General features: G+C 68.1%; 1 protein-coding gene across 1 annotated transcript in view; it reads right to left on the bottom strand.

Moving 5' to 3' along the window:
- LOC311524124 (laminin subunit beta-2-like) overlaps positions 1–13004 on the bottom strand; it is a 48265-nt gene that overhangs the window by 15499 nt on the left and 19762 nt on the right. Inside the window, exons 16-22 of the mRNA XM_084634916.1 lie at positions 12248–12406; positions 11304–11425; positions 10704–10824; positions 8931–9123; positions 8082–8225; positions 4624–4855; positions 3781–3944 (exon numbers count right to left, since the gene is read on the bottom strand). Of these exons, the coding sequence (XP_084491042.1) occupies positions 3781–3944; positions 4624–4855; positions 8082–8225; positions 8931–9123; positions 10704–10824; positions 11304–11425; positions 12248–12406 (1135 nt within the window). The remainder of the gene's footprint in view (positions 1–3780; positions 3945–4623; positions 4856–8081; positions 8226–8930; positions 9124–10703; positions 10825–11303; positions 11426–12247; positions 12407–13004) is intronic.

Here is a 13004-nt window from a genome sequence, read left to right as displayed (position 1 = left end):
CTCCCTGTCGGCCAGCAGGAGCCCCCCGCCCCGCCCCGCCCCTCCTGTCGGCCAGCAGGAGCCCCCCGCCCCGCCCCGCCCCTCCTGTCGGCCAGCAGGAGCCCCCCGCCCCGCCCCCACCCTCCCTGTCGGCCAGCAGGAGCCCCCCGCCCCGCCCCGCCCTGCCCTCCCTGTCGGCCAGCAGGAGCCCCCCGCCCCGCCCTTCCTGTCGGCCAGCAGGAGCCCCCCGCCCCGCCCCCCCTGTCGGCCAGCAGGAGCCCCCCGCCCCGCCCCCGCCCTTCCTGTCGGCCAGCAGGAGCCCCCCGCCCCGCCCCCGCCCTCCCTGTCGGCCAGCAGGAGCCCCCCGCCCCGCCCCGCCCTGCCCTCCCTGTCGGCCAGCAGGAGCCCCCCGCCCCGCCCCCGCCCTCCCTGTCGGCCAGCAGGAGCCCCCCGCCCCGCCCCCGCCCTTCCTGTCGGCCAGCAGGAGCCCCCCGCCCCGCCCCCGCCCTCCCTGTCGGCCAGCAGGAGCCCCCCGCCCCGCCCCGCCCTCCCTGTCGGCCAGCAGGAGCCCCCCACCCCGCCCTTCCTGTCGGCCAGCAGGAGCCCCCCGCCCCGCCCCGCCCTCCCTGTCGGCCAGCAGGAGCCCCCCGCCCCGCCCCGCCCCTCCTGTCGGCCAGCAGGAGCCCCCCGCCCCGCCCCCGCCCTCCCTGTCGGCCAGCAGGAGCCCCCCGCCCCGCCCCCGCCCTTCCTGTCGGCCAGCAGGAGCCCCCCGCCCCGCCCCCGCCCTCCCTGTCGGCCAGCAGGAGCCCCCCGCCCCGCCCCGCCCCTCCTGTCGGCCAGCAGGAGCCCCCCGCCCCGCCCTTCCTGTCGGCCAGCAGGAGCCCCCCGCCCCGCCCCGCCCTCCCTGTCGGCCAGCAGGAGCCCCCCGCCCCGCCCCGCCCCTCCTGTCGGCCAGCAGGAGCCCCCCGCCCCGCCCCCGCCCTCCCTGTCGGCCAGCAGGAGCCCCCCGCCCCGCCCCCGCCCTTCCTGTCGGCCAGCAGGAGCCCCCCGCCCCGCCCCCGCCCTCCCTGTCGGCCAGCAGGAGCCCCCCGCCCCGCCCCGCCCTCCCTGTCGGCCAGCAGGAGCCCCCCGCCCCGCCCTTCCTGTCGGCCAGCAGGAGCCCCCCGCCCCGCCCCGCCCTCCCTGTCGGCCAGCAGGAGCCCCCCGCCCCGCCCCGCCCCTCCTGTCGGCCAGCAGGAGCCCCCCGCCCCGCCCCCGCCCTCCCTGTCGGCCAGCAGGAGCCCCCCGCCCCGCCCCCGCCCTTCCTGTCGGCCAGCAGGAGCCCCCCGCCCCGCCCCCGCCCTCCCTGTCGGCCAGCAGGAGCCCCCCGCCCCGCCCCGCCCTCCCTGTCGGCCAGCAGGAGCCCCCCGCCCCGCCTCCAACCTCCCTGTCGGCCAGCAGGAGCCCCCCGCCCCGCCTCCAACCTCCCTGTCGGCCAGCAGGAGCCCCCCGCCCCGCCCTCCCTGTCGGCCAGCAGGAGCCCCCCGCCCCGCCCCGCCCCGCCCTGCCCTCCCTGTCGGGCAGCAGGACCCCCCTGCCCCGCCCCCGCCCTCCCTGTCGGCCAGCAGGAGCCCCCCGCCCCAACCCCGCCCTCCCTGTCGGCCAGCAGGAGCCCCCCGCCCAGCCCCAACCTCCCTGTCGGCCAGCAGGAGCCCCCCGCCCCGCCCCACCCTTCCTGTCGGCCAGCAGGAACCCCCCTGCCCCGCCCCGCCCTGCCCTCCCTGTCGGGCAGCAGGACCCCCCCGCCCCCGCCCTCCCTGTCGGCCAGCAGGAGCCCCCCGCCCAGCCCCCGCCCTCCCATCGGCCAGCAGGAGCCCCCCCGCCCCGCCCCCCCTGTCGGGCAGCAGGAGCCCCCCCGCCCCGCCCCCGCCCTCCCTGTCGGCCAGCAGGAGCCCCCCCCCGCCCGCCTGCCATGAGCAGGGCTGGCATAGCGCCCAGCCTGCAGCCGGGGCTGCTGGCAGCAGCAGATAGTGCTGTGACGGTGCTCTCCACGTGATTTTATGGAAATATGCGAACGAGTGTGACTATGATGTAACTGGAATATGCTTCAGGAAAAAGGTCTCTGGTACGGGGTCATTACAAAGCTTATAATCTACTGAGTGTGGTCATCCCATTTGTATGAATGTATCATCCTTGTATCTGAAACTAGAAATATGAAATATAACTCTGAGGTCCTATTGTAATTATGCAATGTGTGGGCCAGTAATGGTGGTTTGGTATCTTGGCTCCTGTTAACCAGGACAATTGACTGTAGATGGCTCTGTTTACTTGCAAGCCTTCCTGTGAGTCAGGCTGGGAAGAATGAAGGCTTCCTGTGAGTCAGGCTGGGAAGAATGTGACCATGTCACCTGGTACTGGAATCCATCTTAAAATTGGGGCTTTTCTGTTTAGAAGGAGGGGTGGGGACCCAGAGAGACAAAAGATTCCCCCCTTGTGCCAAAGCTATAAAAGGGGGTGGAACAGAACAAATTGTCTGGAGTCATGAGAAATCCCCTAGTTACCACCTGAGCTGGAGCGAACAAGAACTGTACTGGGGAAAGGATTGGGCCCAGACTAGGAAGGAGTCTAGTCTGTGAAAGAAGCTTATTGGAACATCTCTGAGGGTGAGATTTCATCTGTGTTCAGTTTCTTAATGTATTAGGCTTCAACTTGCGTGTTTTGTTTTATTTTGCTTGGTAACTTACTTCATTCTGTCTGTTATTACTTGGGGAACCGCTTAAATCCTACTTTTTATACTTAATAAAATCACTTTTGTTTATTATTGAACCCAGAGCAAGTAATTAATACCTGGGGGTGCAAACAGCTGTGCATATCTCTCTATCAGTGTTATAGAGGGCAATTTATGAGTTTACCCTGTATACACTTTATGCAGAGTAAAACAGATTTATTTGGGGTTTGAACCCCATTGGGAGCTGGGTGTCTGGGTGCTGGAGACAGGAGCACTTTTAAGCTGTTTTCAGTTAAGCCTGCAGCTTTTGGGGGACCAGGTACAGACCTGGGTCTGTGTTTGCAGCAGGCTGGCGTGTCTGGCTCAACAAGACAGGGCACTGAAGTCCCAAGCTGGCAGGGAAAATGGGCTCAGAGGTAGTCTCAGCACATCACGTGGCAGTCCCAAGGGGGTTTCTGTGACCCAGCCCACTACCACTACATCTCCAGTGGGACAGGCTAGGGGGCTGCACGTGGTGGGAGGCAGAGCCCAGCCTCGCCTCCCTCTCTCTGTGCCCGCAGCCCCTGAGAGCTGGGGGAGGCCCTGCCCTGTGTGGTAACCCAGAGGAGGTGGATGGGTCCCTGGAGCCCTGAGCTGGGTCCAGAGAGCAGTTGGAGGGAGCCAGGCCCAGCTCTTTCCCCTCCACAGAGTTGGGGGATTCCTGCCCCATGTGGTGCCCCCCAATCTTCAGGGTGCAGCGCAGGCCTGCTCTCTTCTCCCCCAGCAGCTCCCAGAGCAGGCTGTGCTGCCTGGCATTGGCGGGGGCGGCCTCGCAGGGTTTGGGTCTCCTGATTGCTCTGCCCGGCCGCCGCCCATCCTTGGGGATGCCCCGGGGCAGCTCCGCAGAGGCTGAGCAGCATTGCATGGGACCGAGGGCACCCCCTGCCCACTGCCCCCGGCTGCTGCCAGCCCCACGGCCTCTCGAATGGCTGAGTGGGGCTGCCACCTGCTCCCCCATGCAGTCTCCCCGAACAACGGGGCTGTGCCCAGCCCCATGACCTCAAGAGTGGGGGGGCAGTGCCCTGACCCCGTTATCCCGCTCCCCCACTGCTCACCCGTATAGCCTGGTGCACACAGACAGACGATCTGATTGGTCTCCTTGTCGGCATGGCAGGAGTTGCCATGGTAATGCCGAGTCCCAGGGTACCCCGGGCATGGGCAGGGTCGGCACTGCTGCCCCGAGCCCAGCACCGGGTCACCATAGTAACCCTCCAAGCACCTGCCCACAGCACAGGGAGAGAGAAGAGGGAGATGAATTCGGACCAGAAACCACCTCGCCTCTCCCCCGCCTCTGCCCCCCATAGCCAGCCCCCCACTGCTGACCCCCAGCCCCTGCTGCTGACCTCTGGCCAGCCCCCTCGCCTCTGCCCCCCTGTCAGGCCGCACCCCAACTACCATCCAGCCCCACCACTGCAGCCCCCCAGCCTCCCTGCCATTGCCTCCCCAGCCCCACAGCCAACCCCCCATCACTCCCACTCTCCCCGCTGCTGCCCCCCATCCCCACAGCCAGCCCCCCCATCACTGCCCTAATCCCCATGGCCAACCCCCAATTGCTACCCTCATCCCCACAACCAGCTCCCCCCACCATCCCCGCATCCCCATGGCCAGCCCCCATGCTGCCGTCCCCACATCCCCACAGCCAACCCCCCACCGCTGCCCCCTCAGCTCCACAGTGAGCCCCCCTTGCCACCCCCCATATCCACGGCCAGGCCCCCCACTGCTAATCCTTGTCCCCACGGCCAGCCTTCCCCCCCACCTGAGGCAGCCCACACTCTGGCTGCCCCCTAGCCAGCCCTCCACGCTATTCCCCATTGCGTCTTCATCACCCAGGCCTCAACAGCTGTCCCGCGCAGTGGGACCATAGCTGTGCCCCCGCCCCGTGGGGCCCGCACACCCACCTCTCACAGTGGAGCCCTGTGGTGGCGTCACGGCACTGCTGGCAGGCCCCGGTGTGGGGGTCGCACTCCTCCGAGTGCCCGTTGCAGTGGCAGGGCCGGCAGGCGGGAAAGCCCCACTGGCCCCACGAGCATTGGTCGCACCGGCGCCCCATGGCACCAGGCTGGCATCGGCACTGCCCGCTCACGGCGTCACAGAGCTTGGAGACCGAGCCCTCGGGGGAGCAGGCACAGCCTATGGGACAGGTGGGTGGGGTGTCACCCAGCTGAGCAGCCAGACGGACAGCAAGCATGCCCAGAGCACCCCATACCCAGACAGACGGACACAGATGGGGCCCGATGCCTGGAGCGTTACTGTGACAAAGGGGGGATGTTTAAAATATTTTTATGAATCCTATGTTTGCCTCAGTTTCCCTGGAGGAAGAGCAAGACCCCAAAGGGCTCTGGTACACCGCAGGGGTTCCTCCTGGAGACCTCCAAAGGTGGGGGTGTAGCCCTGATCCTGTGGGTCTGTGTCAGTCACTGTCCTGGGTAGTGGGCTTTCCCCGTCTTCTCCTATCCTCCACTGAGATGGGTCTGCCGGCTGGGACAGCTGGGCGGACAGGTAGAGGCCTTGGTTGGTAGGTGCTGGATTCCTCATTGTCTTCCCCAGGCTCCACTGATAGGGGGATTGAGGCCCAAGCAGCTGGGGACACCCTCCCTCTGTCTGCTAGCCTGCCCCAGAGCACACAGCCCTCCCCCTCCCTGCAACAATGCAGCACAGGGGAAACTGAGGCATGCAGGCTTCATACCAATATTACAAACCGTTCCCACTTTGTCACCTTCTTGCCCCTTTGCGACCCAACGGAACGGGATCACATCAGCCAGTGACCCCCCAATGTTATCCATAGGTGCCCCAGCATCTATCCTGTCTCTTTGGTCGCTGGCCGGCCAGGCATTTCCAGGATCCGCCAAGCACCATCGGCAGTTTCCAGTACACCATTCAGAGCAGTGTCATGTCCTCTCGGAGGTCGGCGCTTTTGGGGGGCACTAGCAGGGGCCACGGGGGAGTTTCCATGCTGCCCTTTGCCATCCCAAACCTTTGGGTTTGAAACCAGGCTTGGGTCCTGCCACTGCCCCTCCCCCTTGTCTGCCAGGGAGTGAGGAGGGCAGTGACCCCCTTCCCCCAGGGGTCAGCCAGCTGCAGCCCTGGCCCTACGTTGGGCAGGGAGGGACCCCTGGAGCACTTGGGCAGATCAGAGAAGGTTTGTCCCCCTACAAGGCTAGTCGTACCCCAGCCATGTCTGGTGCCCTGGGGGTGGGGAAGCCGGGATGCAGGATGCTCCTGCATGTGGGCAGGGCCCTCTGGAGTCGTGTCCCAACGCTGGGACTGGGTGTATGCAAGGCCCCCACCTCCCCTTGGGGTAACCTGCTGCCCCCAGGACAGAGCCCTCTTAGCCACCCCCCCCACCCCGTGGGCTGGAATTTGGGCTCTCTTGCGGAGACCCCACCATGGCCATGGCCCCCCTCAGACCAGGTGTCTCTGGTACCAGCAGCCACCTCCCAGCTGCTTTCCCCTCCCCTGGGGCCTCGTCTGGCCGTGGTCTTGCCCTGCCTGGGGGTTCAGCTGGGGGCTCAGCCCTGCCCCTGCACCCTGGGACAGCGTCTGGGCCCATGGGACTCAGCTCCTGTTTGTGGGCGGGGGGAGGGGGGATTCCTCTGCCCCACTCAGCCTGGGGTCTGGGCTCTGGGCTCTGGTTGCAGACAGGCAGGTGTCTAGCAGCCCTTCCTCTGTGTTACAGGAGGGGGAGCCCCTCCCTCCGCCTGCCAGCCGATCTATTGCCTTCCCTGGCCCCTGCTCTGAGCCTGGCTGGCGTGGGGCAAACCCCGGCCTGACCCAGGACAGAGGGAGAGCTGCAATGCCCCCTCTTCCCAGGCCCCAGGCTCAGGCCAGGCCCCTTTGCATCCCTTTTCTCGGGGAAAGCCAGGGGGAGCGAGCGAGTGGCCGGGGGTCTTGGAGAGCCGAGATGGAACGTGTGTCGGAAAACGACCAGAGTGGGCCCGGTGCTGGGTGAAACAGGGAGGCGAACTCGTCCTTTGCCCAGCCAGGCAGTAGGGTGACCAGGCGAAAAGGGACCCTGGCAGCTCCGGTCAGCCCCGCCGACAGGGCCATTAAAAACCCGGCCGGCGGCGCAGGGGGGACCCGGGGCTAAGGCAGGCTCCCTGCCCGTGGGCACGAGGGTAGCACGCACCACACAGAGCCGCCTGGCCGCCCATGCGCAGAGAGGCCACAGGGTCGCGGTAAGCGCCACAGTGACCCCGCACCCCAACCCCTGCCCAGATCCCCCTCCTGCACCCCAAACCTCTCATCCCCGGCCCCACCCCCGGCCGGAGCCCTCACCCCCCCCGCACCCCAACCCCCGCCCAGATCCCCCTCCTGCACCCCAAACCTCTCATCCCCGGCCCCACCCCCGGCCGGAGCCCTCACCCCCCCCGCACCCCAACCCCCGCCCAGATCCCCCTCCTGCACCCCAAACCTCTCATCCCCGGCCCCACCCCTGGCCGGAGCCCTCACCCCCCCCGCACCCCAACCCCCGCCCAGATCCCCCTCCTGCACCCCAAACCTCTCATCCCCGGCCCCACCCCCGGCCGGAGCCCTCACCCCCCCCGCACCCCAACCCCCGCCCAGATCCCCCTCCTGCACCCCAAACCTCTCATCCGCGGCCGGAGCCCTCACCCCCCCCGCACCCCAACCCCCGCCCAGATCCCCCTCCTGCACCCCAAACCTCTCATCCCCGGCCGGAGCCCTCACCCCCCCCGCACCCCAACCCCCGCCCAGATCCCCCTCCTGCACCCCAAACCTCTCATCCGCGGCCGGAGCCCTCACCCCCCCGCACCCCAACCCCCGCCCAGATCCCCCTCCTGCACCCCAAACCTCTCATCCCCGGCCGGAGCCCTCACCCCCCCCGCACCCCAACCCCCGCCCAGATCCCCCTCCTGCACCCCAAACCTCTCATCCCCGGCCCCACCCCCTCCCCCGCAACCCCCTGCCCCAGCCCAGTGAAAGTGAGTGAGGGTGGGGGAGCAGGAGCAATGGAGGGAGGGGGATAGAGTGAGGGGGGCGGGGCGTGGGGGGGCCTCAGAGGGGGGGCGGAGCCGGGGTGTGAGTTCGGTTTTGTGTGATTAGGAAGTTGGCAGCCCCGCAAGGCAGCTGCAGCTCTGGCCCAGCGAGCGAAGGGTGCGCCCAGCCCTTGGGAGGGACGAGCCACAGCGAGCTCCTGGGCACCGGGGGTGGCAGACGGGGGGGCACACATCCCCTTTGGCTCTCCTGGGCTCAGGCACATCCCCCCCAGGGGAGCACAAGGTGGGGTTCATGGGAGACAGCCCTGGGGTGGGCAGTCACCCAGACAGACCGACAGACGGACCGACCGACCGGGCCGGTGCTCCCAGGGCGACATGGGGACAGACACACAGGTACTCACGGCTGCAGCCGGAGGGCCCCAGTCCATAGGTGCCTGGCGCACACTGGTCACAGCGCCGGCCGATCACGTGGGGTTTGCACGGGCACTGCCCACCCACCGGCTGGCACACGCTGCTGGTGGAGCCTTGGGGGTCGCACTGGCAGGCTGGGGAGAGAGGGGGACCAGTGGTGCTCATGGGGGGCCCCCTTGGCACACACAGGAAGAGAAGTCAGGAGTCCCGCCCCCCAGCGCGTGCTTGGCAGAGCCCCAGGGCAGGGCGTTAGCTGCCATTCAACCCACTCCGCCCCTCAGCAAGCGCTGCCCCCCCAGATTCCCAGCCCAGGGAGCCTGTCCAGCACCCTCCCCAGGCCCCCCCCCGGCCAGCACTCCCCCAGGGCCCTGGCCAGCACCCTCCCCAGGCCTCCCCCCCCGGGCCGGCACTCCCCCAGGGCCCCCCCCCAGCCGGCACTCCCCCAGGGCCCTGGCCAGCACCCTCCCCAGGCCCCCCCCCGGCCAGCACTCCCCCAGGGCCCTGGCCAGCACCCTCCCCAGGCCTCCCCCCCCGGGCCGGCACTCCCCCAGGGCCCCCCCCCAGCCGGCACTCCCCCAGGGCCCTGGCCAGCACCCTCCCCAGGCCCCCCCCCCGGCCGGCACTCCCCCAGGGGCCCCCCCCCGGCCGGCACTCCCCCAGGGCCCCCCCGGCCGGCACTCCCCCAGGGCCCCCCCGGCCGGCACTCACCCAGGGCCCTGGCCAGCACCCTCCCCAGGCCCCCCCCCGGCCGGCACTCCCCCAGGGCCCCCCCCCGGCCGGCACTCCCCCAGGGCCCCCCCGGCCGGCACTCCCCCAGGGCCCCCCCGGCCGGCACTCACCCAGGGCCCCATCGTGCAGCAGGGCGGAGATGCTGCAGAGCAGACGGGTGCACATCTCGGGCAGCGCTGGCATGGTCGCCATGCGGAACGCCTCCTGGCACGTGTAGCGCTCCAGCTCCTCCCGGTGCTGCACCGCCGCCGGCTCGCTGCCACGGAAAGCCGGCAGCTCCAGCACTCGCGGCAGAAGGACGAGCTGGGAAGGGAGAAGCATGAGCGCAAATGGGGGGCCCAGCCTGTGGGGCACGGGCTGGGCAGGGCAGCAGGCTGCACTAGGCCAGGAATGTGGGGGGCAGGGAGTAGGCCAGGCTGGGCTAGACAGGCTGCACTGGGGGAGGGGGGGCACTGGACAGGCTGCACTGGGGGAGCGGGGGGCACTGGGGGAGCGGGGGGCGCTGGACAGGCTGCATGGGGCAGAGTTAGAGGCAGGTGCTGGCTGGACTAGGCATAGGGCATGGTGGGGGCACGGCCAGGCCAGGCGCGACGCAGAGGGGGCACAGGCTTAATGCCACAGGCCAGATGGATGGGCAAGCCCAGTGGGGCAGGCTGTGCCGTGGGCCCATGGGCCGGGTAGCGCAAGGTGTGGGCTGGGCAGGGCCAGGCAGGGGGTGCAGTGGACCAGGTGTTTGGGGCCAGGGAGACAGGGGTGCGGGCACTGGGGAATGAGAGCCAGAGGCAGAAGTGGCACCCAGCAGGCCCGGAGCAGCCCTAGGGCCCTCCCCACCACCACATCATGGTACTGCCGGTGGCACCTGCCAACGAGCGAGCGGCACGGTACATGCAGGCAACAGATGTCCTGTCATCTGCTACCGCTGAGAACAGTCTAGAGCCATCCTCTCTGGAACAGCCTCTCAGGTAGTTGAAAGCAGCTATCAAATCCCCCCTCATTCTTCTCTTCTGCAGACTAAACAATCCCAGTTCCCTCAGCCTCTCCTCATAAGTCATGTGTTCCAGCCCCCTAATCATTTGTGTTGCCCTTCGCTGGACGCTTTCCAATTTATCCACATCCTTCTTGAAGTGTGGGGCCCAAAACTGGACACAGTACTCCAGATGAGGCCTCACCAATGTCGAATAGAGGGGAACGATCACGTCCCTCGATCTGCTCGCTATGCCCCTACTTATACATCCCAAAATGCCATTGGCCTTCTTGGCAACAAGGGCACACTGCTGACTCATATCCAGCTTCTCGTCCACTGTCACCCCTAGGTCCTTTTCTGCAGAACTGCTGCCTAGCCATTCGGTCCCTAGTCTGTAGCGGTGCATTGGATCTTCCGTCCTAAGTGCAGGACTCTGCACTTGTCCTTGTTGAGAGGAGGCTCCCCCAGGGTCCTGGCTGGCTTCGTAGGGAGCAGCTCCAGAGCACAGCCTGGGGATGCCGTGACAGGTGGCAGCTGGCGGGAAGTGACTTACGGCTCAACCAGGGCACTGGCAGGTTTCCTGTCACATCCGGAGCTGGCACATGGGCTCCAGCTCACAGTGCCGTGGGGGGCTTCAGCCCACAACACCTTGGGGCAGTGAGTAGCTGCTGGAAGGACACCCCCTGCTCTGCAAAGCCAGGCGACGTGGCTACAGCCCTGGCTTGGCCTCTCCCCGCCCAGTGCAGGAGGCAGCTGCCATGCCTGGCCCAGGGCTCTCCCAGGGAGAAGCGGGGATTGGGAGGGGTGCCTGGCAGAGGCCACGTGGGGACTCTGGGGTCAGGACCTGGCACCCCCCTGCGCAGCCGCTGGCTGAGGGGAGAGGCTGCTGAGGGCAGCTCCCGCCAGCCCCTGCCCTTACCGAGTCGATGAGGATGAAGGCGGCTGGGTGGCGCTGGACCACACCCGCCCGCTGGAACCGCATGGCGATCTCGTACTGGTTACTGGGCTCAAAGCAGAAGGGCCGGGACAGCAGGGCGTACCTGGGGGCAGGAGGCAGGGGTGAGGGGCAGGAGGGTAAGTGGTGTGGGCTGGCCGATTGGGGCAAACAATGGGGGCTATGACACAGGGGGGCTGTGAGCCCAGCCCAGCATGGGACAGGGCCCTGGGTGGGGGTGGGGGGCTCTGAGCCCAGCCCAACGTGGGACAGGGCCAGGGCCTGCGGGCGGGGAGGTGAGCCCAGCCCAGTGTTGGTCAGTTTGCCAGGCTGGGGAATCAGCTGGCATGGGCTGGGCTGCGCACGGCATGGCTGGGAGGCTGGGGGGCTGTGCCCCCTTGGCAGGGCTGTGCCCCCTTGGCAGGGCTGGCTCCTAGCCTGGGCAGCAGCTGGTGAGGGGATGCACTGCAACATTGGCCCGAGCCGCCTGGCAGCGAGGGCACTGGTGCCCCACGAGGGTCCCCAGGCAGGGGGAGGAGAAAACAGGGCCTGGATCCGGCCAGGAGCCCCCCTGTCGGCTCTCACCTCTCGGTGTGCGGCAGGCTTTCCTTGTATCTCTGCTCCGAGGGCAGCACGTTCCCGCAGCGAGGGCTCGTGGGCAACGCCTGGGCACTGACGCTGACGATGGCCTCCCAGTCCTCTGTGGACTGCAGGGAGAGGGGTTGGGGCGCCCCGCAGCTGGGTCCCCAAGGGCGGAAGCCTACAGCCCTCCCGAGGGAGTGGGGGCACTGCCGGGGGTGGGCCCGGTGGTGCTGGCAGGGGAAGGAGCCCTGGGCTGGGGGCCGGACAGGCCCTGGGAGATGAACCGGGCCCCTGCAGCGTTCCTCAGGGCAGCCTGCTCCCAGCATGGGCCCCTTGCCCTGGGCAGCTGAGCTGGGCGCTGAGTGTGGACTCTGCACCGGGTGCTCTCGGGGCTGGGCCCCACACACCAGGGGAGCCCGGTGCCAGGCCATCCCCTCCGCCCTCAGCTAGGGCTGCCAGATGCCCAGTTTTTGACCGGAAAGTCTGGTTGAAAAGGGGACCTGGTAGTGCCCGGTCAGATGCACTGACTGGACACCCGAAGCCCAGTTACCACGGGTGGGGGGAGGCGCTGTGTGATTAACCCACGCGCTCAGACCCTGCTCAGCCAGGCCGCCCCCTGTGCAGGCCGCCGGACCTCCAACCCAGCCCCGGAGCAGAGGGAGCCCAGCGGGGCGGGGGGAAGGAAAGGAAGGTGGCAAGATCCAGCAAGTGACAGGGGTGGGGCCTTGGGGGGAGAGGCGGGGACAGGGGGGGCTGGGAGTCTGGGTACCAGCAATTAGAAAGGTGGCAACCCTACCATCAGCCCCATGCCCTGTGGCAGCCTGGCACCCAGCCACCCCTCCCCCATCAGCCCCACACACCCTGCAGGAGCCCGGCCATCCCCTCCCCTGCCGGCCTGTTGCCACCGGGCAGCCTGGTGCCCAGCCACCCCTCTGTGCCCCACACACCTCGGGCTCGTAGCGGATCAGGATGTCGTACTCCATGGGGTAGGGGATGTTGTCGATGTGGAAGGACAGGCCGGCCCCATCCCGCACGCGGGCGAAGCCGGGCCCCGTCCATGTGATCATGTGACCCACGTGCTCCCGGGACACCACTTCCACGTCAGGCTGGGGGGCAGAAACCTGGGTCAGTGCCCTGCCCCTCCACCGCTGCCCCTTGCCCCCACCTGCCCCCGTCTCACCCCATCCCTGCCCCCCACTACGCTCAGCCCATTCCTGTCCCCACCCCTCCACCACTGCCCCCACCTGCCGCATCCCTACCCCCACTCCTGCTCCCTGCTATCCTCCCTTATGTGACAAAATGGGAATTTTTTGTAGTGTTTTTTATTAATCCTACGTGTGCCTCAGTTTCCTTTTACACCCTGCATTGCTGCCCAGTGGTGGGAGGATTATGGCTACGTCGGCTTCACGGGGCTCTCCCCTCGCTTTGTTAGCCCCCCTCCCCAAGAGGCCAGGGAAGAACTCCTGAGGGCCTAGCACTGTCCACAGTGGGGCAGGTCGTCTGGGCATTGGCACCCCAAGCGCCGGATGTAGGCCTGGTGGGATCACATGGCCGAGCCTGGGAGAGGAATGGGACTCGGGGGGCTGGCCCACTGAACGGGCCCTCCGGGGCACTGCTCGAGAACTGGGGCATAGCCCCGACCCTGTGGATCTGTGACACCCCACAGCCCCCCCATTCCTGCCCCCATCCTCCCCCCCCTTCCTC

The sequence above is a fragment of the Lepidochelys olivacea genome, assembly GCF_965140295.1.
Source record: "Lepidochelys olivacea isolate rLepOli2 genome assembly, chromosome: 7".
Taxonomy (NCBI): domain Eukaryota; kingdom Metazoa; phylum Chordata; order Testudines; family Cheloniidae; genus Lepidochelys; species Lepidochelys olivacea.
This window is presented reverse-complemented; position numbering and strand designations above follow the sequence as displayed.